Here is a 27,872-nt window from a genome sequence, read left to right as displayed (position 1 = left end):
TCCCCACTGAGTGCTGAAGGATAAGTAGGGGATGTCCAGGCAAAGAAGGGCTCCCTTCTGAGGAATATAGAGGTCTTGTGAACCTGGGAGCCTGGGGGGGTGACACTGACAATATATGCCCAATGACCTTGTGCGTGGATGCACAAGAGAAGGGATTGGTGTGTGCCCCTGGCTTAGGAACCTCCCAATGCTTTTCTGGATGTGCTGGGGCGCCCCGGTTCCCAAGTGTACCCTTTTTTTTTTTTCTTCCTGTCTGAGACCTGCATAGATTGAGAACAATTGCTTCGTCAAGATCTGGCATACGGTAGACGTTCCTTGAATGAATGATGAAGTAAGTGAAATAAGCCCTCTGAGCTTTCACATCTCCCTTCCATGAGACTGAAAATCAGCAGTGCCCACTGTGAGCTGGCTACAGGGGCTAGGTTGAGTGAGGGTCATGGCTCGCAGCCCCGCGGGCATGGAGCCAGGTGGGAAGGCAGGCGGTGGAGAAAAGCGCTCTTCGGACACTAAGGACTGCGTAGGGCCACGGAGCGGCCCCTCTTAAGAGGGTCCCTGCTTCTGGCTTGGTGGAGGCGCGGGGACAGCAGAGGGATCAGGGCCCCGAGGTTCGAGTATCCTGGCCTTGGTTTCCCTCCTCCTGCCCTCACGCAGCTCTGAGGCTGGGGCCGGCGGCCGGGGGTCCGCGCTTACTGCCGAGCTGGGCGGCAGCTCCGACCTGCTCCGTAGGAAGCGAGGGGAGTGTAAGCATCCGTGCTTTTGGAGAAAACAGGCCGGGAGGATTTGTCCATCCTTGTGGTTTTCCTCCCCCATCACCGAGCAGGACGGGACCCTGACACATGGCGCAGAGCGGTCTCCCAGCTCAGCCAACTGCCAGCAGGACCCACTGCCAAACCAGGGCATCTGGTCGCTCCCTCGACGCGGGCCTTGGGGCGTGTCCGAGGACACGCTCGCTCGGCCTCCCGGTACCCTCCCGCCGGCACGGGGTCCGGGAGCTCCGGTGGTGGGCTGACTTCCGGGCGGCGGCGGGGGAGGTGTCAGGTGGCCCAGCCAGGCCCCGCCCCCTCGGCCGGCCCGCCCTCCGTTCCCCTGAGCATCCGGCTCCGGTCTCCGGCGTCGCGGCGGCGGCGGCAGCGGCGGCGGCGTCGTCTGCTCCGGGCAGCGGCGGCGGCGCGAGCGGCCATGGACGCGGGCGCCGGGGACGGCGCGGGCGCCGCGGGTTGGAGCTGCCCGGGCCCAGGTCAGAGCGCCCCTCCCTCACCACTCCATCGCCGCTCCTTCCTCTTCTCCATCTCTCCTCCCTCCAGACCCCCACGTCCTCTCCGCCCTCCGCTGCTCCCCACCTTTACGTCCTGAGTCTTCCTCCCTCCATCCCGCCTCCCACCCAGGCCCGGTCTCCATCTTTCCGTGCTGGGTCTTCCTCACACCGGCCGCATCCTCCCTGGCAGTCTCTCCCCTGAGCCCTCTCAGTCTCGTCTCTCCAGACCAACGGTGCTTCCAGCCCTGGGGGCTCCAAACCCTGCACCCGCTCGGACCCCCAACTATTCTGAGCGCGGGGCGGGGGTGGGGTGGACGAAGTCCAGGGAGAGAATGTAGGGGAGGGGAGCGGCTCCGGTGCAGAGCCCCTTCCCACACGACCCCTGCCCGCCATCAACCCCTTCCCCTTCCACCTCAGCCTTTCAGCCTCTTCTGTACTGGGTCGCGCCCTCTGCCATCCCTGCCCATCTCCCCCCTGTCCCCTCTGGGCTAAAGAGACACACACCCTTTATGCCTGTGCAAGGGAGAGGAGCCTGGAACGGGGGTGCAGGAGACGTTGGGCAGTGCAGGGCGGTGTCCCCGTAGACCCAGCGTGAGGGGCGGCCTGGGGAGGAGAATTGCAGCTCTTGGCAGAGTGAGCCAAGTACTTCCACCGGGATGAAAAACCCAGGGCTCCAAAGGGCTAGAAGGTGTGTCCCTTCCCCCCGCCAGCTGCTCCCCAGCCGCCCCTACCATCCCACAATCCCTCCTTTCTTCCTTCTCACAGGACCCACAGTGACCACTTCAGGCTCCTACGAGGTATCAGAGGGTTGTGAGAGGAAGAAAGGCCAACGCTGGGGGTCCCTGGAACGGCGGGGGATGCAAGCTATGGAGGGTGAGTTTTCCCAAAAAGCTTTCTTTCCATCCCCCTCACCCAATTTCCCTTCACTTCTCCTTCCTCCCTCTGACCCCCAAAACTCTGAGCCAGGACACAACCCTTCCCCCCAGTTCAGCTCAGCCCCCTCCACCCCTCCTCAGGGCTCAGGGCTTGAGGGAAGTTCAGGGTACATCCCTTTGGAGTCCTAATCACCAGGTAACCAGGTTGTGTGTCCCAGGGGAGCTGCCAGACAGAGAAAGAGGCCTTGTTGGACAGAGCTTTGAAGCAGCCTGTCAGCAGGGGGTTTGTTCTCACTGCCTCCAGACCCAGATCCCAAGCTGTCTCTTATTTTGAAAAGCAGGGAAGTGAGCATGTGAATTGTCTTTCTGGTGCCACCACCACTAATTTCAAATGGAAGCCTTGTGGCTTTGGTTCTCTAGGCTATCTTACCGCCTGAAAGAGGGAGCCTGGGAGCAGGGCTGGTGAGAAGGCCAACCAACCTCCCAACACACATGTATCCCCACCAACACAAGGAGCCTGGAAGGATGCTGGTCCTGTTTCCAGGACTCCTGTGAAGGGTCCCTATGCACACTCAATATGGACGATCCTGCTCCCCCAAGGGGGACAGATGATGCAAGGGGTCCCAGATGAACCTTAGGCTGTGGTTATTGGACAAAGATCAGAGATTCCAAATTTTAAAACAAAGCAAACTATTGCCATCCAGATAAGATTTTCTATTTAGAGGAACTGCATTGCAGCAAAGGAGGGCGTGCTCGCCAGCCAGAGGCTGAGGACTCGCACACCCCAGTTTCTTAACGCGTTAAAATGTCAGGCTATCTTTTACACCCAAGTACAACCTATGACTTCCCCCTTAAAACTGCCTTGTGGTCAGCAGGGAGATCTCCTGACACTCAGCAGGGAAAAGAAAAGTGGACCTGGTAGAAAATTCCAAAAAGACTATTTGATAGAATATATTTGAAAGGGCCCCAGTGTTTGTCCAATAAAACATTTAGAGTCATTTCATTCAGATGTTCTCTTTCTCTACCTGCTGACAGGCAACCCTTACTTATTATGGAAAGGCTAATTTCTCACAAGCCACCCGGACCATTTGTAAACTTTGTACAAACCCCCAAACTATAATTCTTGCCCTATTTGGCTTAAAGATACACCCAGTGTCTGAATCTTTCTTGACTACTTGTCCTGCTACCCAGAGACGAGGATGGAAGAAGCAGGTATCCTTGTGCCAGCTTCACATAGCTGAGCCAGCACCTGGCTGCCCAGTCTGCCTGAAGGCAGTACTTGGAGGCCACCAGGGGCAACATTGGTCCAGAAAGGGCCCGGGAGGGGGATGGGCTACCTCCAAACTTGACTCTCACACTTGAAGCCTCCTCATGCATGCACGTCCTGCCCAGGGGCTCTTTGGGGGACACCAGGTGGCACTATTATACCATCTCTGCCCTGGGACAGTGAGTTGGAGGGCCCTCTAAGGCCTGTGGAAAGGAAGTTGGCTCTTACTCGCTGGTGGCGGGGGGTGGGTCTCTCCTAGGGGAAGTGTTACTCCCAGCTCTCTACGAGGAGGAAGAGGAGGAGGAAGAAGAGGAAGAAGAGGTGGAAGAAGAGGATGATCAAGTGCAGAAAGGTGGCAGCGTGGGCTCCCTGTCGGTTGGCAAGCACCGGGGCCTGAGCCTCACGGAGACGGAGCTGGAGGAGCTGAGGGCTCAGGTGCTGCAGCTGGTGGCAGAGCTGGAGGAGACCCGGGAACTGGCAGGGCAGCATGAGGACGACTCGCTGGAGCTGCAGGGTGAGTGCCTGTGATGGGGCCGGAGGGCCTGGGCCCAAAGGCACTGGATCCCAGGCCTGATGCCAGCTTCCCCGTCACTGCAGGGCTCCTGGAGGATGAGCGGCTGGCCAGCGCCCAGCAGGCAGAGGTGTTCACCAAGCAGATTCAGCAGCTCCAAGGTAAGTCCTAGCACTTGGACTGGAGGGCAGGTGGTCATCCAAGTACTTTTTTCTTGAGGGTTTGGCTGAGGCATAGCAGACATAGCAGACCATCGGAACCGAATGCAGTACTTTCTCCTCATTTTCGTCTACTATTCTTGCCCCGTTCTCCTTGCCTCTCCATCCTCCTCTTTACCTAATTTCCTTTCTTTTTGCACCTCTAACTGGCTCTTCTGTTCCCCCTCCTTCCCTTTCTTGCCCTCCCATTTCACCCCCTTTCCGGGGCTCTCTCCTTTTTCTCTCCTCAGTCTCTCCCCCTCACACCTGCATCCCTTTTTCTCTTTGTTCTCCTGGTCAGTGCCACAGGTAGGTAGTCAAGGTTGAATTCCAAACCAGATTGCTTTTGCCTGTCCCTCCAAGGGCATCATGGGAAGATCAGTGAGCCAATGAGAAGTGACTGGAGGGGACTCTCTGCATCTTTTAAGGGAGGCAGATGAGAATGCTTCTTTTGCTCCCTAACACCGAGCTGGTGGCCCCAAAAGCCCTTTCTTCTAACACCCACGTGCCTTTGTCTGGGAAGCAGCAAGGCAGTCGTCCCACATTCCACTGCGCCGCCAAATAAAGAGGCAGGTTTTGTTACATCTGTGGGCTTTTGGAAGGTTCCTGGGAGCTGTCCTAGAAAACTGCAGGGACTCTCCAGGGAGAACTGAGATCAAGCCAAAAGAGAAGTATAAATGGAAAAAAAAGGGAGGCCGGCAAGCAGGCCTGGAGAGGAGCAAGCCAAGGTGGGAGAGGAGGAGGGAAAGAGAAAGGAAAGAAGATGTAAGCAAAGGTAGATGCAGGAAAAGTAGACAATAAACAGGCTGAGGTGGGAGGGGAGGGGAAGGAGAGAAACTGCAGGAGCTATGTTGCTCAGGGAAAAGAGTGTGAGCATTGGTCTCAGGTCACCTAGATTCTTGAGCCCAGCTCTGCCACATAACAAGCTTTGTGATCTTGGGCAAGTCACTTTTATCTCTCTGAGACTCAGTTCCTTAACTGTAAAATAGGGCTAATTTAAATGTTTTGTCAACCATTTATTGAGTGCCTGTATACTTGGAGGAACTGCTGTGAACGGGATAGACCAGATCCCTCCCCTAATGAAGAGTACATTCTAATGGGGAGAGGCAGAAAATAGACAAACACCACCAGTTCAGGTGGCAATAAATGCTATGAAGAAAATATAACAATATGATATGGAGAGATGGGGTAAGATGGAAGTTTATTTTATTTTATTTTATTTTTGCGGTACACGGGCCTCTCACTGTTGTGGCCTCTCCCGTTGCGGAGCACAGGCTCCGGATGCGCAGGCTCAGCGGCCCTGGCTCACGGGCCCAGCCGCTCCGCGGCATGTGGGATCTTCCCGGACCGGGGCACGAACCCGTGTCCCCTCCGTCGGCAGGCGGACTCTCAACCACTGTGCCACTAGGGAAGCCCAGTTTATTTTTTATATGGTAGTCATAAAAGTCCTCTGAGAAGAGGACATTTGAGCTAAGACCTGAATAATGAGGAAGATCTGAGGGACGTGCACACCAGGCAGATGAACCAGCAACTGCAGAAGGTCAGAGGCAAGAATGAGTTTCATGTGTTTGAGGGACAGAACAAAGGCTGTTGTGGCTGGAGCAAAATGCATGTGGAGGACTTGGGTAAGAGAGTTCTGAGAAGCAGGCAGAGTTCAGATTACAGAGGGCCTTATAGGTCAGCTGAGAGGTTTGACTTTTATTCTAAGTATAGTGGAAAAACATGGGAGGGTATTAGCCAGGGCTGGAGGCTGGCTAATTTTTTTTTTAAATTTATTTTTAAAATAAATTTATTTATTTATTTATTTATTTTGGCTGCATTGGGTCTTCATTGCTGCGCGCGGGCTGGTGGCAAGCAGGGGCTACTCTTCGTTGCGGTGTGTGGGCTTCTCATCGCGGTGACTTCTCTTGTTGCGGAGCATGGGCTCTAGGTGCGTGGGCTTCAGTAGTTGTGGCACACGGGCTTCAGTAGTTGTGGCTCGCAGGCTCTAGAGCGCAGCCTCAATAGTTGTGGCGCACGGGCTTAGTCGCTCCCCGGCATGTGGGATCTTCCCGAACCAGGGCTCGGACCCGTGTCCCCTGCCTTGGCAGGCAGATTCTTAACCGCTGTGCCACCAGGGCAGTCCCCACTTTACTTTTTTAAAAGAGCACTTCAGCTACTGTATGGAAATTGGATGAAGAGAAAGGAGTCAAAACAGTGAATCTGGTCAGCAAATAACTGCAATAGTCAAGAGATGGTGATTGGTTGGATTAGAGGGATCAGTGCTGTAGAAATGGAGATGATTGAGAATGTAATTTGAAGTTGGAGTTCTCAGGACTTGCTGAATTGGATTGGGGGATAAGAGAGACATGAAAGATGACTTTACCTTGAGAAACTGAATAGATGGTGGTGTCATTTATTGGAATGAGGACAGCTTGACAAGGAACAAATTTTGGGGCTAGAGGAACCATTTAAGACACGTTTTCTACATGTTGAGTTTGGAATGGCTATTGACATCTAAGTAAATATATTAAGGAAGCAGCTGGGTATATGAATCTAGAACCAGGGAGGAAATCAGGACTGGAGATATAAATCTGGGAGTCATTGGCATATAGATGACATTTGAATCCAAGGGAGATCACCATGAAATCACATGGAGAGATATAGAAAGAGGAGAGAAAAGGGTCTAGTCCCAGGGCTACTCTAGAATTTAAAAGTCCAATAGAGGAGGAGAAATGAACAAGAGACTGAGGTAGGAGGAACTACTGAGGCATCTGATGACCTGGAAGCCAAGAGCAGAAAGTGCTTCAAGGAGACAGTGATCAGTGGTGTCAGAAGTTGCTAAGTCAAGTAAGATGGCCATTGGATTTGGCGAGATGGAGGGCTCTGAGACATTTCAGTGAAGATAGAAGCCTGATTGTATCGGGATCGAAGAGGAAAGGGGAGGTGAAATGGAGAAGGTGAGTACCCATAATTCCCGCAGACATGTCTTGAAGAGAAGCAGAGAAATAAGGGAAATGAAGTCAAGGGAGAGCTTCTGGTGTTTGGGTTTTGGGGGGATGGGTCACAGTAGATCATGTTGATCTGATGGAGGAAAGGATCCAGTAGAGCATTGGATCTCATCTGAGCGCGGGGATGGGGGTGGGGCTGCGGGTCTGGTGAAGGCGCCCAAACCCCACCTCGCTGGAGCAAACGGAGTCCTTGCGCACGTGCGTTGCCCGTTTCCGCCAAGAGGGGGCGCGCGCGGCCTCAGAGGTAGCTGGTGTTGAGAGGCCGTTCCGGCCGCCGCAGCCCCTTGGGGGCTGGGACCGGCTGGCGGCGGGAGGCCCCCCCAGAGAGACCACTTGCGGGGTAGGAGGGAGACTCCGGCGAGATGGAGGCCATAACCAGTGAGTGAGAACTGACTTCACTGTGTCCCCCTCCCCGGGTCTTCGGCCTTGCCCTGACGGCCCCAGCTTCACTGTCAACCGGCGCCAGCTCTTCAGAACCCTGGTCAGGCCCTTCCACCTCCCAGCCGGCCCGCCCCGTCCATCTTCCCGATAAGACCCTCCCTGGGGCCTGTCTGCAAGCCCCACCCCTCCGCCCCTCTGTGTTTCTAGTTAAGAGCTTTCTGAGGCAGAGCGCGACCTTTCTCCGTTCCCCAGTGCATCTGAGAATGTCATTTTTTAGGGCTAGACCCCAGAGGAGAACCTAAGGGAGTTTTGAACCCGAACATTGAGGGCAAAGTGGGGAAGTAGAGGTTGGTCCGCCCTCCAACAGAAAACCCACCCAGGCCTTTATCCTAATGGCCGGTTGACTTGTGTGTCCGTTCAGTAGTGGAAACAGCAAGGGCTTTGTTTCCTTCAAACAGGAAGGAAGTCAGAGAATCTAAGTGGAGATGTTTGGACTTGGCACAGGGGTGATCAATTAATACTTGTCAAATAGACTGAAGAGAGGAGACAGCTAGGATGGTTGTAGAGAAGGAGAGACTGGCAAAGATGTGGCTGGAGCCGCCCGTGTAAGGTTGGCAGGAGACCTACCCCCGTGCCACTCCCACCCCGTACCCTCGCCTCCGAGACACCTGGCCCGCTCAGCATTTATGTCTGCAGTGTGTCCAAATTTTTATTCTCAAACCTCCATGTTCTGTTCTAGTTTTTAAAAAAATACCCAAACATGTAATTCTTTTTTTTTTAACATCTTTATTGGAGTATAATTGCTTTACAGTGGTGTGTTACTTTCTGCTGTATAACAAAGTGAATCAGCTATACATATACATATATCCCCATATCTCCTCCCTCTTGAGTCTCCCTCCCACCCCGAACATGTAATTCTGTACCCGTGGTCCTCAGTAAAAGTGTGTGGACTAGATGTATCCCTGCCTCATTTATGCATGAATACAGCAAATATTTATTGAGTGCATTATGCTGGGTTCTCTGGCAGATCCTGAACCTGTAATGGTGAGAAAAACAGACATGTTTCCTGTCTTCATGAAGCTTACAAGTGGAGACCAACGTTTTATGTACACACACACACTGTAAAAAGTACAAGGGGCTATGAGAGCATTTAATGGAGGGCTTTGCTTAATTTTTTGAGGAGGTTGGGGGTGAGGCTAGGGAAAGTTGAAATCTGAAGGGTGAGTAGAATGAACAGGAGTTGGGGGCAAGGGATGGGGACAGTGTGCCTTGCAAAGAGTTTGTGGGAAGGTCCTGACCCTCCCAATCCAATCCTCACTAATTCCTGAATCCTGACTCCCAAATTTTGAATTCTCTGTTGGTGGCAGTGCCTTTTACTCTCGCTCCACTTTTAGTCTCCTGATCCTGGATGGGTACGTCTGTCCAGAAACCTTGAGATGCTCCACGGATACTGAGAGCTCTGACACGTTTCTTTTGTAAATTAAAACCTATTATAAAATATAGGCTTGTTGTGAAATGTCAGACAGCACTGATATATATGATGTGGAGAGTAAAAGCCCCTCTCACATGCTGTCTCATTCCTCGGAAGCAGCTGTGCTGTATGGTTTAGGACATATATCTTTCCAGATCTTTTTCTATGTCTTTGTATATTTGTGTTATATATTATACATATGAATATTTTTTGCAAAAATAAGATAATACCATGTATTTTACAGCTCATTTTTCTTCCTAGTTAGTATATTATGGAAACTTTCTCATGTCTTCTCTATGGATCTGCCAGTTTCTTTTAAATGGCTGCCAGCATTCTATTTTACCTTCTTCAGTTTAAGCTATCCCTTATTGATTGGCATCTAGGTTATTTTCCCATGTTTGCTTCTCATGAGATGAACCTATATTTGAATTTCAGCTGTGAGCTCTAAATACACATTGTTTTGGGACCAGTACTTACACAGGCAGTTCATGGGAGATCTGAGGCTCTGTGAGTTCTAAGCTCCCAGACTGAATAGATGAGAATAGTCTGTGTAAATTTTTTTAGTAAGGGGCTTTTTGGAAAGACTCAGGGCATCAGTAAAATGCTGTAAATTAGGTTTGGTCTTTAACTGTCAGGCGATTTCATAGAAGCACTTAATACTTTTTGTTTGGAGGAGCCTAATTTGTTTTTGATGCCAAACCTCAAGATCTACTTTTCTACTGCACCTTGCTACATAGATTCACTCTGTTCTCTTCTTAGGTATTCCCTTTATTCCATATCAGGTGAAGCTATACTTCTCTGATGGGGTAGAGAGCAGGTTGTCGGGAGTTTCCAGATAAGAAATAAGTCTGCCTTTACCTTTGTGCTTCTAGAATATGGTAGATTAGTTCTCTTGTCCTCCTGATCATCTCAAGATCGTCTTTGGGCTTTGCAGGTGAGCTGCGGTCTCTACGGGAGGAGATTTCCCTGTTAGAGCATGAAAAAGAAAGTGAACTTCAGGAAATAGAACAGGAGTTGCATTTGGCCCAGGCTGAGATCCAGAATCTGCGGCAAGCAGCGGAGGACTCTGCGACTGAACATGAGAGTGACATAGCCTCCCTGCAGGAGGATCTCTGCCGGATGCAGAATGAACTCGAGGACATGGAGCGCATCCGAGGAGAGTATGAGATGGAGATCACCTCCCTCCGTGCAGAAATAGAAATGAAGAACTCTGACGTATCCAATAGTTTAAGTCTCTCAGATTTCTCTGAGATGCAAGGTATGAGAAAGCCAGCCCTCCTCCTGGTCTGTCAGTCAAATCAAGCAGAGGGAAATAGTACGCAAGAAGATGGTGGAAGGTGGGCTTAGATCATGAATTGGGAGCCTCTAGAAAAAGCTTCCATGTTGGATTCAAGACTGTAAGAGAGAAAAACTTGATGTCATATAACCAGTCTGTAATGGTGTAAGAAATAGCACCATGGAGCTGTACCCTGAGAATTCTTCCTCAGAGAGCCATTGGGCATTTGTTGATTTGCCTATGCTAAAGCCCTTCCTGAAAAAGTTTCCATTTCTGGGGTGGGCGTATAGGGGCCTGTCACCTTGGAAAGCTTCCCACTGCCCTGGCATCATGGTGCTTTGCTTGGGTCACTTTCTGTGTGGGTTGGGGTGAGGGGTTCCCAGTCCTGCTCCCAAGTCCCAGAATGCCCACAATGCTAATTTTTAGCCTCCTTTAGTCCTCCCCAAGTAGAAGCTTTAGGGGGCAGCAAACCAGAGCACAAGACAGCTGGAGAGGAACAGAGGTTATTTCCAGTAATACGTGAGTCCTCAAAAGCTTAGAGCTCTGCTCAGTCTCCCAGCTAGCTGCTAGGTTTCATGACATCAGAGCGTTTGCCTTTATTCTGAGGCTAGATTTATGATCTAGGTATAATGCGAGGCCCTGTACTAGGCCAGGTCAAGCAGAGGCAATCAACGAGGAATCAAAGAACTGCAAGTTTTCCCAGCTGTAGCAGGCCTCTCAGAAGCACTTTTGGGCTGGTGTACTAGGAGAGGGAGGCCAGCACAGTGGGAACGCTTGGGCTGGAGTTAAACAGACCCAAGTTCAGAATCTCAGCTCTGCTAATTAGCAGGATAAATAGCCTGGTTATTATCTCCCTGGACCTCAGTTTCCATAGCTATAAAAATTGATTAATAAAACTTTATAGCTGCATGGGATTCTGGAACAGGAAAAGAACCTTAGGGAAAATGTAGAAAAATCTGAATGAAGTATAGAATTTAGTTAACAGTAAAGTACCAGTGTTCATTCCTTAGTCATGACAAATGTACCCATGGGAAGATGTTAACAGTCGGGGAAACTAGGTGAGAACACTCCCGGGGAATTCTGCACTATCTTTGCAACTTTTCTGTAAATCTAAAACTCTTCTAAAACTAAAAGTTTATTTAAAAAGAAAGAAAGAAAGAAAACCTTATATGACTATTTGGGGGATTAAATGAAATGCCTAGTGTATTGAAGGCACTCACATACAACTGAACCCGAGGCTGGACTCATCAAGTCTAATGCTTAGCACGTGGTTGGTTTTCATTAAAGATTAGTTTCCTTCCTTCCTTCTATGATAATCTGGAGTATGCCGAGGACTTTTGATTGGACTAAAGAGGGAACATTAGAAGTGAATTTCAGGGTGTTGAATCTCAAAGCAGGTAAGATAGGCCTTGTATTCTAATTCGAGCAAGCTAGTGTTCTCTAAATATCAGCAGTATTCTGAGAGAAATAATTCTTAATCATGAAGAAACAAAACAGATATGGGTGTTTCTATTATCACAGCATTAAAAAGTATTGGTATCTGGAACTTAGGGACATGTGCTGGGACATTTCAACCAGATCTCTGCTGATGCCTGCGGATGGAGGATTTGTAGGTTTGGTCGGGGTGGGCTTTTTTGTCAGAGATAAAAGATCATTAGAAAGAATTCTTGGCCATGTGCAGGCCGATGGATTTGGTGTGGTAATAAAGGAAGTAAAAGGATGCCTGGGTTGTCTCTGAAAGCCCGGCACTGGCAGTATGACATCTGGCAGTTAACACTCTCAGCTTTTTGTACTAAAAGTGTAAGAGGAAACTAACTGTAAACAGTTGAATGGAAACTTTAAATTCAGTAAACCAAAAACTTACTGAAACCCTCGCAAGCTCCTAAAAATCTCAAGGCTGTCTTGGTTGGTGTTTTTCCCCCTGCCACCCCTACCCAACCCCTTGGTTGGGGTTTTGAAGATGGGCACACAGGGCAATCTTCTGGGAAGTTGAAAAGAAGGGCAGCTAACTGAAAGAGGATAAAGACTCACTGCGGTGCGGAACTTTCCGGGCCCTACCTTCTAAGCCTCTGCATGTGGTATCTCATCTGTCTTTAGAAAAAGAAACTCTTCAGCTTTCTGCAGCCAGATTTCTAGGCAGGAAAATTGTGGGCTGGTCGTCATTGCTTCCTCCCTGGGATCTCACCTCTCTGCCTGTCCTCTGCAGAAGAGTTGCAGCAACTGCGGGACCGCTACCGCTTCCTGAACGAGGAGTACCAGGTCCTCCGAGAGAACAACAGTAGCCTCACAGGACAGCTTGCGGATCTGGAGAGTGAGAGGTACAGCCTGGAGGCTGGCGGGGCTCTTTAGGACTGGGCTTTTCCCTGAGTAGAACTGGTGAAGGCAGATGCCAGGCTAATGAGCCTCCCTCCGGTCCTGGTGAGCTGGTCCTTTCCCTGGTATCCAAAGGATACGGATGCTGCCAAGAAGTAGGTCTTGGGGTCCAACCCAGATGTCTCAGGACTAGAATTGAGTGAGTTCTAAAATTTAGTTTTCTTCCATTCTAGGCATTAGGTCTGGTTTGCTCTGCCCTAGAGCAGATAAGAAGCAATTCCTTTGTTGTCCTCCCAGGCATGATTCAGTCTGATGGTATATTACCGCCAGATTGGAGCTGGCGTGACTCCAGGCCCAGCCTCGAGCCCGACTGGATTAGTACTCTTAGGGTCTCCCAGAGCCAGACATGCCTTTGCAGACTGAGGTGCTGGGGACTTTTTCTATAATCTCCTAGGTGTGTTTGAGAGGTGATTCACTATAGAAGGCTCCTTTTGCCTAAAATGAAGACATCAGGACCAAGCACACTTGGCAGGTGATGCCGGGCAGAGCTCTCTCCCAAACGTGACTCTGGGGTTCTGGATTACAGGACACTAAGAGCAACAGAAAGATGCCTGGAGTCCCAAGCACTAGGGAGTATGAAGTCAGCAGGGTCTCAGACTTCAAAAGAGGATTTCCTGGAGCCTGATCCTGAAATGCATTTGTTGCGACAGCAGCTGCTGGGAGCTGAGGAGCAGATGCATGACATGCAGAACAAGGTAGGGAAAGGCAGGCCCCTTTACGGCCTTGCTCCCACCTTCTCCTGGCCTGTGGCCGCAGCATCTCCTTAGACACGAGGCTGACAAAGGAGGCAGGTGCTGTGGCAAGAGATAGGACTCCAGGGTCTCACTTGCTTGCCTTTTACTGAATATTCCGGTAAAAGGAATGACATACTCTGCCCAAGCCTGTTCCCAGAGAGCCTATGGTACCTGTTGTAAATCCTCCTTCCTGTTGCGTTTCCCACACAGTGTAAGAAATTGAGTTGTGAGTTGCAAGAGCTACAGCACCATCGCCGGACCAGTGAGGAGGAGCAGAGGCGGCTGCAGAGGGAGCTCAAGTGTGCACAGGATGAGGTGCTTCGGTTTCAGACTTCCCACAGTGTCACCCAGGTAAACACTGACAGGGGAAGGGCATCGGGGAGGGCAGAAGGGCCTACATGGAGTCGCCATTTCCGGGGAGGATGAACGCAGAGGAAGGCTGTGCTCTGCTGACTCCTGCCCTGCAACCAGAGAGCAATTGGAGAAATCACACAGCATTGCATTCTAGAAATGGTAGTCGTTATCGAGTGTGTGCCGCAGAAAAGAAACTAAACCATAGGCCTGTGGGAGTGCCTCAAGATGTCTGCGTCTGGAAAGGAACCACTCTGGTCTGGAGAGGGGTCTGCTGATTCCCGAGAGTAACCGTTCTTCCCACATCCTCCCCACCGCAGGGCGAGGAGCTGAGGACCAGACTCTGTGCCCTGCAGCAAAAGTATGATGCTAGCCAGGATGAGCAGAATGAGCTCTTGAAGGTACAGCTACAACTTGAGGCTGAGCTCCAGCAGCTCAAAGATATGAAACCCACAGTCGTAGAAAGCCAGAGTGAGAAGGTAACAACGACCCCAAGGTGAGGGGCCACTTAGGTTCCAGAGGTTTGGGGGGAGGGGGATAAGAGTTGAGTGCTGAAATAGCTCTAGCTGCCACCTGTGCGGCACCACAGGTACAGAACTCCAGCCGCCCTCGAGTCCTCTGTTAGGTGAGAGGACACCCGTAAGTGCAGGGCAGGGAGAAGTGGATTCTCAGACTGTCTGTGTCTGAGAGTGACTCAAGCAGAAGCGTGAGTAGGTTAAGGATCCCAGAGGTACTGCCCAAGGCCCCCTCCACCGCAGGAGTTACAGTGCCAGCTACAGAAGCTGCAGCTGCAGTACCAGAGCATCATGTGTGAGAAGGACGAGCTGCTGGCCGTGCAGCAGCAGCTGCATGACAGCCTGCGCTGCCACGAGGCAGAGGTGCAGCACCTCAAGGGCATCGTGGCCTCCTTCCAAGAGAGCAGAGAGAAGGTAAAAGAAGCTTCAGGTGAGGGAGAACGTAGCACGGCAGAGCCTCCCATGAGAGGACAAGTCCACAGGAGGAGTGGGGTGGTGGAGTTCTGTGGAGGAGCTGTCGATGAGGGAGATAAAAAAGTGCTTCATGGAAACGTGATCTCAAAGGGTCACGATGCGCTCAGCTTCCTTCGATTTTAAATCAGAAAGAGCTGTAAAAAGGAGGCCGCTTCCCTTCCCCACCTTCCAAAAGAGGAAGTCCCAGGTCTCTGTGTAGAGCCTGTTAGGGATTGGTCCATCTCAGGTGGCCCCTGCTGGGATGAAATTGGAACTGGAAAGGACAGGACCCTTTAGTCCCTGCCTGAGAGGAGAGAGTGCAGCCGTGGGGGCTTCTGGGATGATGGCGGGGTCTGCCTCCCCTGCCCCAGAATGCAGAGATGCACGCCCAGCTGCAGGAGATGAAGCGGCTGTACCAGACCAGCAAGGATGCGCTGGAGCGGCAAAAGCACATGTATGATCAGCTCGAGCAGGACTTCTTGCTCTGCCGGCAGGAGCTGCAGCAGCTCAAGACCACCCAGTGCATCCCAGAGGACAAGGGAAAGTGTGCTGATAAGGTAATTGTAATTAAGAGAGGTGAGATCTCCTGAGCCTTGGAGAGAGGAGGTATAGAGGCAAAAGATGAAGTCATCCAACCAAGAGGCTTGATGGACTTCCTGTCCAATCACAGATGTATGTGGAAAGGCAGAAAACAGGCAGAGCCCCATGCTGTTAGAATCAATACCTCTGGATCCAGTCTGAACACCTGAAGATTTCACACATGATTTCATTTGTGTAGACATTTATACCTTATTGTTAGAACTGTAGTGATATCTTGTCATTCGTGGAAAAGAACATATACATAGGCCCATATACACAACTATGATTGTTAGAACTAGAAAGAGAAGGTCCAGTTTTCTGAGGCAGATAGTAGGTGCTCTCGTCAAAAGGCATGGTCTGTGCCCAGAGTGCTAATTGGGTATTAGAAGGACCTAGGCTTTTTCAGGATTTATTCTGTGACTTCAGAGTAGTTAAACTTGAATTTTACCCTCTTTAAGTTGAACAGAACACTACTCTTATCTCACTTTCTTTTAGTAAAAAAATCCTGGTAGTGATAAATAAGGCCTTCCTTCTTCACTTACCCTTTTTTCCATAGTGTATAAAATGCAAGTCATTATTAGTTAGCCTGGTTGAGTACTTTCAGCTCCTGACCACTGACAGGAAATGGAAAAATGTTGAAGCATGATGCAAAGAAGGTGCAAGGTTCCAAAAGACGGTGGAGCTAGTCGCCTTCTGCCAGAATACTCAGTAGCTCCTGCCACAGCCAACAGTAGGCTATGTCCCCAGGGAAAGGCCTTCAGAAGACACAGAACTGGGGTCGTTACATGGGCTGCCCCAATAGTCCACCTGCCTTTCTACAGCCAGGCTCACTTCCCCACCCCCGCCCCGCCCCTCCCATTCCATTTAGAGGTCCAGGGGGTCCATAACTTGCTCATCACTTTCTCTCCTAGTGGAAGAAACTATGGGAAGGGAGAAGCATGCTGGCATACAGAGCCAGCCTCTTCTCCTCTCCTAAAAGAACACTGAGATTAGTTTGATACTAGAAGATTTGGGTTTTTGGAATCATGGGATGATTTAGTCCTCTCAACCCAAATTCAGCAACAGCTCATACTTCTCTAAAGATTCTTAAAGCTGATTATGAAAACAAAAATGGGGAAAATTAGGATGAAAGTAAGTCCTTATTGGTAAGGAGCATAGTTACAGAAACAACTGGAGAGTAACAGGAACTAGAATTCCCTGCAGGGTGGGAAAATAGTATCTACCAGAGGAAATGGAGGTGGGGAAATGAGAAGGGAGGGGCGCTGATAACCTCCCTCGAAAACTGCCCTCAGAAAGAACTAGTAGGCAAAATTTAGAGCAGAGCCAAACTTCAGTCCTGAGCAGCCTGCTGGGGTTTGCATTCAGCATCTAGGCCTGTATGGGCGCAGTGCGGCTTGGGGTGATCAGTCTAAGGTGACTACAGGGTGGGAGACCCTGGTGAATCACAAGAGGTAAGAGAACACGGAGTGCTCTGCTGACCGTACGGGGCAGAGAAACGCCAGGGAGCCTGCCTCCCAGAGTAAGCACCCCTGCGCGCCTTGCCCCGTCCACAGTGTGACGCACTGCTCTTCAGACTGACAGAATTGCAGGAGAGGTACAAGGCCAGCCAGAAGGATATGGCGCAGCTGCAGATGGAGCAGTGCGAGCTCCTGGAGAGGCAGAGGAGGATGCAGGAGGCGCAGGGCCAGCTGCACGAAGAGCTGCACAGGCTCACGTTCCCGCTCCCCAGATCTGGTCTCTTCCACAAGGTAATCACAGCCAGGGGCTGCTGCTAGCTGTGAGGAGCTGCCCAGATGTGACTGTACTTGGGAGAAGTAAAAGGGTGGGGATGGAACTTTTTCTCTTCTTAACCAACCACTCCTTACTTTCTCACCAACCTCCTCAAACAAAACTGTTCAATATAGCTGATTAGGGCTCTAAATCTTAAAATACATCCTATACTCTGGAATCTGTCCAGCATTTTATATTTAGATATTCAGTCCGTCTGGAGAAAATGCACTTGAAAGCACTTTGCAAACTGCAAAATGCATCCAAACATATGAGGTCGTTACTACTCAACTAGCAGGTCTCCAAAGAGAGACTCCCCTCCTGTCCCAGATGGGCTGTGCAGAGCCAGCCCCCCTAAGGGAAGGGTCCCAAGCAGGAAGGAGGCAGAGGTCTTGCTGTGTAACCACCACAGTTCTAGCCCTCTTCCTTCCACTCTGCCTCACAGAGTCAGGAGCTCCTTACAAAGTTACAAGACCTGGGTGAACTACAGATGGTCTACCAAGGCATGCAGGAGAAGCAGAAAAAACTGATACAGAATCAAGAAAGTGTATTAAAAGAACAATTAGAACTGCACGGAGCGCTGCAACGTTTCAAGGAGTCTGATTTCCGGGAAGTGTTGGAGAATCCAAAGGACTCCAAATGGCCTAAGTCCTCAAAATGTGGTCATAACAAGGTAACTATAGCAAGAGGCAGGGAGATAGTTCTGGGGGCAACAGCATTGTAGGGAAAGGGGGCGCCACAGAGGGGTCAGAGTTCCGAAGCCCTGTTTTGCCAGGCGCAAGGATGAAGCTAGAGCTCCACCCTCGCAGCCGCTCAGGGGCTCGTTAAGATGTGGCTTTAGGTACGGCCTTAGCTGCTCCCTCAGATGGATGCCCAGTTGAAGCACTGTGAACACTTAGAAACCAGAGGACCTGGAAGCTTGTGATCTCCTGATGATTTGACTCAATCTCTTCAGCATCTCATTTTCCAGACGTATTTGGAAGTAGATCAACTTAGCGTTTGTTTGGATCCCTTAGGACTGACTCTAAACATGCCATCTTTTCCTCATGAACTCGGTGGTAATCGAGAAGGAAGCTTTCCAGGGACCAAAATCTGTAACCTTTTGGCGTTCTACATGAGGCACATCTGAGTCCATTTATTTCCAAGGGAAGAATTCCCAGCATGTGGGGTTCTTGGTACTGACCTCATTGTCTTCATTGGAACTTTGTGGCAATAACAGCCTGGTCAGAGGCGTTGGACTAGAGAATCCATGGCTCTCAAGCACCAGCAAGTGGTCATGCCTCTGAGGTCACACTGAAGGAGATTTCTAGACAAGTCTGTTCAGGGTTGGGAGATGCATTTGGTCTGAGGCCTCAGTGGGGGCAAGGAAGAGCAGGTAGACAGTTTCAATTCATTGAAATTGAAGTTTATTTAATTTCAGTCTATTTGTTCAGGTATTAGCCTAGACAGGCAGATAGATGTAGGGAATAGCGGAAGTCCAAACTGAGATTTGGTCAGATTCCAGGGGTGTCAGATTTCAGCCCGGATAGCAGACACCAGGAACCAGGTATAAAATATTCCCTTAACCAATCAGATCTCATCCTGGGCATGAGCTCCCAAGAAGCCAGGCCCCGAGGGCCTGGGAAACATGCCCAGGGGCCAGATTCAGAATTGAGGCAGGAGGAGTCCCTCACTACGACAGGGACTTGTAGTGAGACCTTGATTCCAAGTCTGCATCTTCTGAGGAAGAAGTTCTTCATATGCTCATATTCAAGGCCAGGGCTGATTTTAGAATTGCGGGTGGCGGAGGGGACTGAGCCCCAGAGGTCAGGATAATGGATACACCTGACTGAGAAGAGGGAAGGGGAGGGAGCCCGAGTGACCTTGAGATCCACTCAGTGCTGCTTCCTGTGAGATAGGAAGTTACCAGAGCATATGGAAACCAGCAGAAATGGGAGGCCAGAAATCGTGGACTATCTGTCCCAGGGAGATTTTCTCCAGTGAGCAAAAAATTGACACATGCCAGTTACCTGTAGGCAAAGTCAAAGATCTAGGCTGTGGTGAGACGGGAGGGTAAGGTGTGCAGTGCTCTGACCTGTGCTCTCAGATGTCTGCACCAGGAGGGGTGCAGCTAGAAGGACTGCAGTGTCTAGGGTAACGATGCTGTTTCCCCGCCCACTCCTGGCAGTCAAAGGTGATCATCGCCCAGATGCAGGCTCTGCAGGAGCTGTACGAGGCCAGTGAGGCTGAGCAGGAGCTGCGGCAGCAGGAGCAGGAGCGGCTTCTAGAGGAGCGGAAGAGGCTGCAGGCCGACCTGCAGCTCTGCCTGGAAGAAATGCACATGCTCCAAGTCCAGTCCCCTTCTGTGAAAATGAGCCTTGAGTCCTACAAGAAGAGTTATGGGACCACGGCCACCAGCAACGAGAACTGTCGCAGAGATTGTAACATTGATGACAACGAGAGCTGTCACGAGAGTTACAACAGCAGCCAGGCCAGCGAAGAGAGCGTCCTCCAGAGCTATGACAGGAGCACCAGTACTGGGGAGTCCTGTGGGAGGAGTTACCGCAGCAGCAGCAGCAGCATTGCCTATAAGAGGAGTTACGGCACCAGCAGGAGCTCTGACACCTGTCACAAGAGTTACGTCAGCAGCAGCATGGACGACGAACTTGCCGATCCTGAAGATATGGAGGTAAAAGTAACCAGATGTCAGGTCAGATAGGGGAAGAAGGTTCTTGTCTTATTAAGAGAGAAGTCACGGGGAAGGGCACAAGAGGTGAAGTGGGCAGTGGGCTCAGAGCTGAGCAGGGTAACTAACTTACAGGAAATAAATGAGGTACTCTGCCCGCCTCATACGGAGATGCTCCATCGGGATGGAAGTCTAAGATTCAGGACTTTTCATCAACACAGTCATGGTGCTCTTTCTGGGAAGAAATACAGGATTCCCCCGGGCAGCTTCAGATCCTTGTGGCCATTGTTTTTTACCCAAGAAAGGGCCTAGCGAAGAGAGTGGGTGGAGTGCAGGGGCTCCTCAGGGTGCCGTCATCGCTCCCCTGCCCTCCACAGCGCTTTGAGGACACGGTTGCCAAGGTGTTGATCAAGCTGCAGGGAGTGCAGGCCATGTACCAGCTCAGCCAGGAGGAGCACGACCTGCTGCGGCAGCAGATGAGAAACCTGCTAGACAAGCAGAAAGGGCCGAAGGAAGAGCTGGATGCCTGCGAGAAGGAATTCAAGGAGCGCGTGGAACGCTTGGAGAAGACTGTTGCCTCCCAAAATGAGGAGCACGAGGTAACTGCTACCAGGGAGGCAGGGTTTCAGGTAGGAGTCCCTAGAGCCAGAGGAGGTCGGAGCCCTTTCAGAGAGGCTGAGAGAGAGAGGAGCTCATTGCCAGCTCTGTACAGTTGCCCTCCTCCTGGTCAGAGGGACAGAGCAGGGGCTGAACCCCAAGAGGCTGGGCAGGCTGTTGTGCCACTGATGGACATTTCTCAGGCGCCCGCTGTGCTGGGATTTACTGATCATCAAGACTCCTTGAATGATTTTTTTTTCCCCTTTGCCACATCTGTTCTCTTTTGTCCTAGAGCACTTCTATAGAGTTGTATTTTTTTTACCTCCAATTTTCTTTAGTTTGTGTGTATTCCACCTTGTCTCTTCTCTTCAACTAGATTGTAAGCACCTAAAGGACAGGGCTGTGTCTTCTTCTGGATCTCTCATAATGCCAAGCAGAGTGTTGTGCATCCGCTAGGAATGGGACGGAGGGCATCGTCTCTGACGAAGAGTAGTCCTCTGTCCAGTGGGGGTCACTGTACGCATGGGAGAGGCTCAGAGAGCAAGAAACACGTGGGCCTAGGTTGCTTAGTATTGGGACCTGCCCAAGGAGGCCATGATGTGCTGCCAGAAGCCAGGAAAGACAAAACCAGGGAGTAGGGAGCAGGGTTGGCACTTGCCTCCGTTTCCAGGGTGAGGTGCAGGAGCCCAGGTCCAGTCTCAGGAGTATACAACACAGTTCCTATAGTAATGATTGTACCTATTAGAGAAATAGCTTGGGCAAAGTAGGAGTTCCCATCAAAAACAACTACGTAATAAAGCCCCACGGTTCAGAAGGGGTTAGCCCTTTTGTCATTCCCCTGACAGTTCACAGTAAAAACATAATTTTAGTCATCCTTTTTTGATCATGTTAGCTGTAAGTCATCAAGTGCCTCAGGTTAGGGAGAGCCTCTAAAACTGCTTTAGAGGCTCATTTTCAACAGTTTAATGTTTTCTGTATGATCTACGTCCCCCTGGGCTTTAGCAGGGAGATTTCTGAAGCAGGGGCCAGGCTGATCACGTAGGCCCAGCTGTGGATAACTGGGCCTCCACTACCAACAGATCAAAGAACTGCAGGCCAAGCTGCGGGAGCTGCAGCTACAGTACCAGGCTAGCGTGGATGAGCGGGGGCGGCTCCTGGCCGTGCAGGAGCAGTTGGAGGGGCAGCTGCAGTGCTGCCAGGAAGAGCTTCACCAGCTCAAAGAGAAGAGGTCCTCTGTTACCAAAGAAACCAAGGGAACGAATGGCAATAAGAACATGAATAAGAATGCCAATGGGGTTAAAAGTAAAAAGGTGGCCGAGCCACGCCTGGAGAGTTCTGAGGTCAGCTGTGAGACCAGAAAGGTGAGTAGTAACCTTGGTAGCCAGATAAGCAGAAAGTTAAAGGGGATCCTAGGAAGGAAAATCACCTTCACCACCATTCCGACCAGATGAGGTATTTGTAGAGAAGCTTCTGGGATCTCTAATGTGTCTAGAGTAGTTCTATCTTAATAGCAGTTTGGTACTCCCTTTTCCTGTGAGGTCAAGGGGAGAGTGGAATACAGACCACTCAGACCTGGAGCCCCTAGGCTGGATGACTGTTTCAGTTAGACCAGTGCAATTTTCTGGGGCCCCTGTTGTTCTTCTTGGGTCACATGCCCAAGAGAAGGACCAAATGGATGGAAAGAGGGGGATTTACTCAAAGCAGTTGTGTACATATAGGTGGAAGAGGACTGGATAAAATGGGGGGTCACCAGGCAAGGGTAGGAAGCAGCAGTTGAGGTGCAGAATCTTTAGCTCTGGGAGCGGTTGGAAATGGCTAATGGCCAGATAGATGTGGTACGGGTCCAGAGAGGCTGGGTGTGGCCACCCTCCCCACTGTGCGCGGGACATCAGTTCAGTCCCAGGACACGGTGCTGTCTGTGCACTGTGGGAAGCAGCGTGTTCTTGAGGTAGTTAAGCATCGTCATGAGGGTAGTCATCTTTCCAGGTAACAGCATCCCCCATCCTGTACTGCCTCCGCCCCACAGAGTCTGGAGGTGGTGCTGTACTACAAGGCCAGCCACGTGGCCTTGGACGATCAAACGAAAGAGGAAATAGAAGAGGAAACGAAGGAGGCAATTGAGGACGAAACGGAGGCAATTGAGGACAAAACAAAGGAGTCCTGGGGTGAACTAGTTTCTGAGCCATCAGGTCCTAGAGAGGTTAAATTCAAAGAAGACCAGGAGGAGAGATATGAAGAGTTCCACAGCCAGGAGGGTAAGGAAGAAGGCAACGACCAAGGGGAGGAGGATGATGAAGCTTCAGAGGGAAGCAACCCCCTCAAGCCTTCTGAGAGCAAAAAGGTAACCACAGCCAAAGGCAGGATCATGTGGGGAATGGGCTCTTGGGCGCAGGTGCCCAGCGTTCAGGTGTGACCCAGCCCTTGGATGGACTTCTACAGGAGTAGAGGCCAGCAAGCTCTGAGGCGTCGCACTGGGGAAAATGGAGGTGGAGGTGGGATTGGAGAGAGCAGTCTCTGCGGGAAAGGCTGTGGAACTGTCTCACAGAAAGCACCTTCTCTGGGAACCGGGGCGTGCCGGTCGGAGTCCTGCCTCCTTTCATTTATGTGGTAATAACCCTCGTTACTCACTTCAGGAGGGTTCTTCACACTCCGCTAGCACCGCACCACGCATTTCTGTCAGCCTGGGCAAGTCACCCAGTCCTGCTTTCCCGAGGTGCCCTATTAGGGCTGACCTCTGTTGCCGTGAGGGGTGTGGAGAGGCTGCTGTCGCCTGCCGGGCTCTATGTAATATTACAGGGCATGAGAGTGGGGGCCGGGGCCGATCGGAAGTGATAAAATGTTTCCGTCTCTACAGCAGAGCCGTTGGCCGGTCTTGGGAGACCAGCCAGAGGTCTGACCCCTTAGTTACCGGATCTGGAGAGGTCGGGTGGGAGTATCCTGGGTAATGTACCAACTGTACAAAAATATTTCTGTATTTTAACAACTGGTACATCTATACAGGAACATAACTAGCTGAATCTCTGCCCTGGTTGAAGTTAACTGGGGGCTCTGATTTCCGAAGGGTTCGAGTAGAACCTGAATAAGTCCTCAGTTTGCAGTACAGGTTCTTTCTGTCCTTTTAAACACAGGGGAAGAAAATAAGTCTCTTGTGGTGGGATGCCCCAGTCATCTCGAAGTTATCTGGAATTTTCAGCAGTTCAGTCAGTTCAGTCTGCAGCACTGGCTAAGGACCCAGTTACAGTTCTCTGTCAACCTCATGGCAGAGAACCATTGTTTAGGATGTGAAAAGTAGGAGTAACCACAGCCCCTTCCCCAGTGTTCTATTTCTTTGAATTCTTCATACCCTGCCACATGCTGGTTCAGAGCCTCATAGATTTCCTTGCCTCATGTGCCAGCTTTCTAAACACGAAACTGGATTTTTCTACATCACAATCAAGTACATTCCTTGTGTCTGCATGTGGAGGTGTCCCTTTGCCTCAGTGGGTCCTGCATCTTTTACAGGCAGCTCTGCTGGCATATGTATTACCGCCTGCAAATTCATTTTCTCCCTGGAAGATGGTTGCAGTCAAGAACTCGCCCTTCTCCATCGTTAGCTTGTTTTAGTGCGTTTTGTCTCACAACGACAGCATCAGACTCCTTGGGGATGTCCCAGAACACTGAGACTTGGTGGAACACAGCCAGAACACGCGGCTAACAAAGGGACAGGTGGCCTGGCAGGAGGCTGCCCTTCCTAGAGTGACCCAGGCAAAGTAGACATCCTGCTCATCCGGAAGGCCCAGCTTTGCTCTCTGGAGCTTCACTTTTCCAGTTACTGACCTACAAGAAGGGTCTAGGTGCAGATAACCCTTGCTTGACAAGATATAAGAGGGATATGACAAGCCAAAAATGTGGCCCCGAATTGGACCTACGCCGCTGCTTAACCCTTGCAGTTTTGCATCTCCCATAGGCGACCCACGGGAAGAACCAGGCCCGAGTAGCGGAGAAGAAATACCGCTGCTCTCGCTTACCTGTTGTTTAACCTCTTGATCTCTTTCCCTTTTCCCTTTGTTTTATCATCTTCATTATCTGTTGGATTCACGTGTTTATGTCTTTTTATACCATCTCTCATCTCTGGTCTCTCCTCGTGCCTCTTTCTCATTTGATATGTTGCAGCCATCCCCTGCCCCCAATCCCCCCATCTTCTCCTTGCCTCTCGTAGGCCTGGTGGTCATATCGGCTTTGCTCTGGTGCTGGTGGGCTGAGACGTCGTCCTAACGCAGGTACTGGTATTGCGTCCCCTCCTTCTGAGGGATAGAGGGAGGGTGCAGGTTGCCCTGGCCTCTCCACTTTCCCTTTTCTCTGAGCCGCTTGCTTCTTGCTTTTGCCATTTTACAACAGGTGATAGTCAGGTCTGAGTTTTAGCCCTGGCTTTTCCTTGGGCTACTGCAAAGCCCATAACATCTCAGAGAATGTCTCCCTAACTTGCACGGAATTGGAATGCTCGCCATTGACATAGTTTGAGTTTCTGTACTCTGGCTGGGAAAAAGTTGAATGATCCCAGCACTGTGGCTACTTTCAAAGCTCCCTCGACTACTTCTGATGAGCTGATGTCTGACTACAAGGCTGGCCTGGCTGCTCTTTGTCTTTGTTTAGCCCCAGAGCCAAGCTCTCACTACGGTCACTACCCAGGATGGCAGAATAAGGAATCACTGCCTCCCCACTTGGGTGAGAGAGGAGGTCTGGAGAGTTGTGATCCCCGAAGGTCATCTGTATGAGGAGAACCTCGATTCGTCCTTCAGCCTTGGCATCAAACTCTTATCATATTATGTACTTTCTACTGAGAAGTTCTCTGGTTTGGGGATTCTAGTCTCCAAAAAATCAGAACAAGAATGCCACATCCCTTTTGGGGGTCAGATTCTATTGTAATTGGCTTCCCAAGCTAGGCTTTCTGGAGAGAATGTGGTATTGGTGAGAAGTTTCCACTAACCAGAAATGCAGTGTTTTCAGGGAGCCAAACTGATATATTCTGGGCACCAGTCCACGTAATCTGATCTGTCAACAGGGCACCAAATTCAGGAGGCAGAATGTAGTCTCATGGCCCAAGGTAGAACCCTTCCAGACCCATAAACTATTCTCTCTTGGCCTGTTTTGGCTCCTTTCCCACGCTCCCCCTGCCACTCCCACTCCCCCACCCTCTCTTCTCACATCCCTGTAAATGGAGTGTAGTTGGCTCACTGCATAGGTTCAGAGTGACTGCTGGAGCATTTGTGGGTAGCATTTATCACTATTTCCTTTTCTGTCCTGCCTTTTTTCCTCCTCACTTTTTTTTTTTTTCCTCTTCAACCCTTCTCCTTTCTTCTTTTAGACATTCCAGTTACTCACCACGGTCAGTCTTTAACTCCTTTGGTGAGAGGGGTCTCTCCCTGTACCTGTTCCTCCCTGTACACTCCCAGATTTCTGGGTCTGTGTGGGATGAGACCCAAAGCATTCAGCCATAACCTTTCACCAACTCAAACCCAGCCGGGCCTGACCAGAGTGAGAGGAAGGAACTCCTGGGTAAGCGTCCTCTTGGAGGAGCCTGTTATACCCAGAGCCTGGCTACGGCCCAGCATGCAGCTCCCATCCAGAAACTGAGGCAGCAGAGTAGAGTAGAAAGTGTGGCTGACAAGCGGGCAGACACCTTGGGTGAGTCTGTCTCTGTTTCTTAGAGCTTAGTCCCAGTGGGCAAAATGCATAACCTGAACATTAGTTTCTTCAAATGTAAGGAAAGGATGATAAATCCTCTGGCTTCCTCATGTGAGGAACAGATGAGTTCATTTATATGAAGGTACTTTATAAATGATAAAACACCACATAAATAATAAAAAGAGCATACTCTTACATAATGCATACTATATGCCAGGCACTGTTTAATCATCTGATAAGTATTAACTCATTTAATTCTCACAATAACCCTCTGAGGTAGCTATCATTTTACGTGTGATAAAACTAAGGCATAGAGGGGTTATGTAATACAGCCAGTAAATTGTGAATCAGATTCTAAGGACTTAATATTAGCATCAGATAAAATTCCAATCCTGTTTCCCCTTATCGTCTCTCTTCATTGGTTGCTCCCAAGTAAGTAGGAAGACACCATACAGCAGCTTCTTCGTGCAGCCTCAGATCACGTTAGCTCTCTGCTAACTAATATCACATTGCTAACTTATTTCATGTATTGTTTATAAAAGCCTTTTGCACATTGCATATGCTAAGCGTTCTCTCCCCTTTCTCTGCCTGCAGTTGATTTTTTGGATCCAAGGCAGAATGTTCCATTCATCTCTATTAGATCTAGTCCATTGTCCACTGTTCTCACCTATGAAGCTTTGCATTTATTTTTAATCTTGACCCTGTGGTTTCAAAGTACTCACTTTTGCAGCCAGCTTCACCTCATCCTCAGGGGTGACCAGCCACCTTCTTATCTTCACCCAGGTTACAGGTGAGGGCGAGCCTCTAGAGTGTTCCTCTCCAGGCCCTCATCCAGCTTATCAGTCACGTACAAATGGTTGTACAGCAGGCTGCCATCAGCCTGCTCTTTACTTCTCCTGTTTTCTCCAAGGAGGTGTTTTAATGACCCTGGTGTTTGCCTCCCTGGGCCAGTGACCAACTTCCTTCAGTCTCCTTCAAGGACATCATTCTCCACAAACGGTCTGGGCTGCCTAAGAACCTCTTGTTTGCTGTACTCTGGTGCACTTTCTTCGCTCCCCCACAGTCTTATCATCCTCTTGAGTTCACTTTTCCTCCGTCAAGCATTTAATGATGCTGCTGCATTTCCCAGGGGCCCAAATTTACCCTCTTTTTCTTGCCGTGGCATCCGATCCTTTGCTGCAACCGTTTGGATTCTCTGAAATCTGCTTCTGAGTTTGCTCCTACACGCAGGAGCTGGTTCTTCTCACCTCACGGGGCATGAATACAGGCAGCCAGCTCAGGTCATCCACGTAGTGTTGTTCCAGATACCTAGTGGTGCCAGGACTAAGCCCACATTTGTCTGCAGCGGTTACCCAGGAGATAAGAGAGACTGGACCATGATGATGTTTCTGAGGTATCTCTCCAGCACCAGAAGGCAGGGGATCTCTAGCTTAGGGAGGAGTTCAGAAGGCTGGGCACTCACCATTTGTCTTTGGTCCCCACAGAACATGTTTGGGATGTGGAAGCCTATGGTGTTCTTGGCCCTTGCAGCTGTGGCTCTGTATGTGTTACCCAACATGCGACCGCAGGAGACAGAGTCCTACCTCGTGGAGTGATGGCAGGCCTGGGCCAGCCGAGGAGGCAGATCCGCAGTGGCCACTACCCTCAGCTTTGGGCAGGACACACTGTGCCAGAGCCCCCACCCCACCCGTGTGTTCCATGTGTCCCCATCTCCTTAGCCTCAGCCACTCAGGCCGGAAAGGCTTGTTGTGGGGAACTGCTGGCTCCCATCTCCTGCCTCGTGTAAGAACCTGGGTTCCTTGTAATTAAACATCAGCTGAATCACATGAGACTTTGTGGCTTTTTATTTGTTAACTACCTCACAGCGCAACCAGAACAGAGCAGTTCCCCTTTAACCAGGTGCTCACTTAAGACCCTGGCTCCTATGTATGATTTCTCACCCTACAAATGA

At 50.5% G+C, this 27,872-nt stretch overlaps 1 protein-coding gene across 12 annotated transcripts; it reads left to right on the top strand.

The window, feature by feature from the left end:
• The first annotated feature begins 309 nt into the window (after positions 1-309).
• Positions 310-27,747, top strand: CCDC136 (coiled-coil domain containing 136). 12 transcript variants are annotated; one of them, XM_033432522.2, is made up of 19 exons: positions 1,079-1,237; positions 2,021-2,128; positions 3,657-3,911; positions 3,995-4,069; positions 9,882-10,205; positions 12,430-12,541; positions 13,123-13,291; positions 13,541-13,681; positions 14,002-14,160; positions 14,440-14,610; positions 15,021-15,206; positions 16,782-16,976; positions 17,441-17,668; positions 19,163-19,663; positions 20,038-20,259; positions 21,337-21,618; positions 22,284-22,598; positions 24,410-24,516; positions 27,406-27,469. In XM_033432522.2, exons 1-18 carry the CDS (start codon positions 1,180-1,182, stop codon positions 24,509-24,511), a joined length of 3,603 nt encoding a protein of 1,200 aa, XP_033288413.1. In that variant the 5' UTR covers positions 1,079-1,179; the 3' UTR covers positions 24,512-24,516; positions 27,406-27,469. The 12 variants fall into 12 exon arrangements, with proteins under 12 accessions (XP_033288416.1, XP_033288413.1, XP_033288412.1 ...); XM_033432525.2 differs by lacking the exons at positions 1,079-1,237; positions 24,410-24,516 and adding an exon at positions 310-331 and having other exon boundaries at positions 27,406-27,747; XM_033432521.2 differs by lacking the exon at positions 24,410-24,516 and having other exon boundaries at positions 27,406-27,747.
• Positions 27,748-27,872: the final 125 nt, after the last annotated feature.

The sequence above is a fragment of the Orcinus orca genome, chromosome 9, assembly GCF_937001465.1.
Source record: "Orcinus orca chromosome 9, mOrcOrc1.1, whole genome shotgun sequence".
Classification (NCBI taxonomy): Eukaryota; Metazoa; Chordata; class Mammalia; order Artiodactyla; family Delphinidae; genus Orcinus; species Orcinus orca.
The sequence above is the reverse complement of the archived record's forward strand: the minus strand, read 5'-3'. Positions and strand labels throughout refer to the sequence as shown.

Excerpts from the sequence above, each read along its gene's own strand:
- CCDC136 (XM_033432521.2), top strand. The coding sequence starts at position 1,180 with ATGGACGCGGGCGCCGGGGACGGCGCGGGCGCCGCGGGTTGGAGCTGC. Across the intron at positions 12,542-13,122 it reads GCGGATCTGGAGAGTGAGAG|GACACTAAGAGCAACAGAAA; the intron begins GTACAGCCTGGA and ends TCTGGATTACAG. Across the intron at positions 13,292-13,540 it reads TGCATGACATGCAGAACAAG|TGTAAGAAATTGAGTTGTGA; the intron begins GTAGGGAAAGGC and ends TTTCCCACACAG.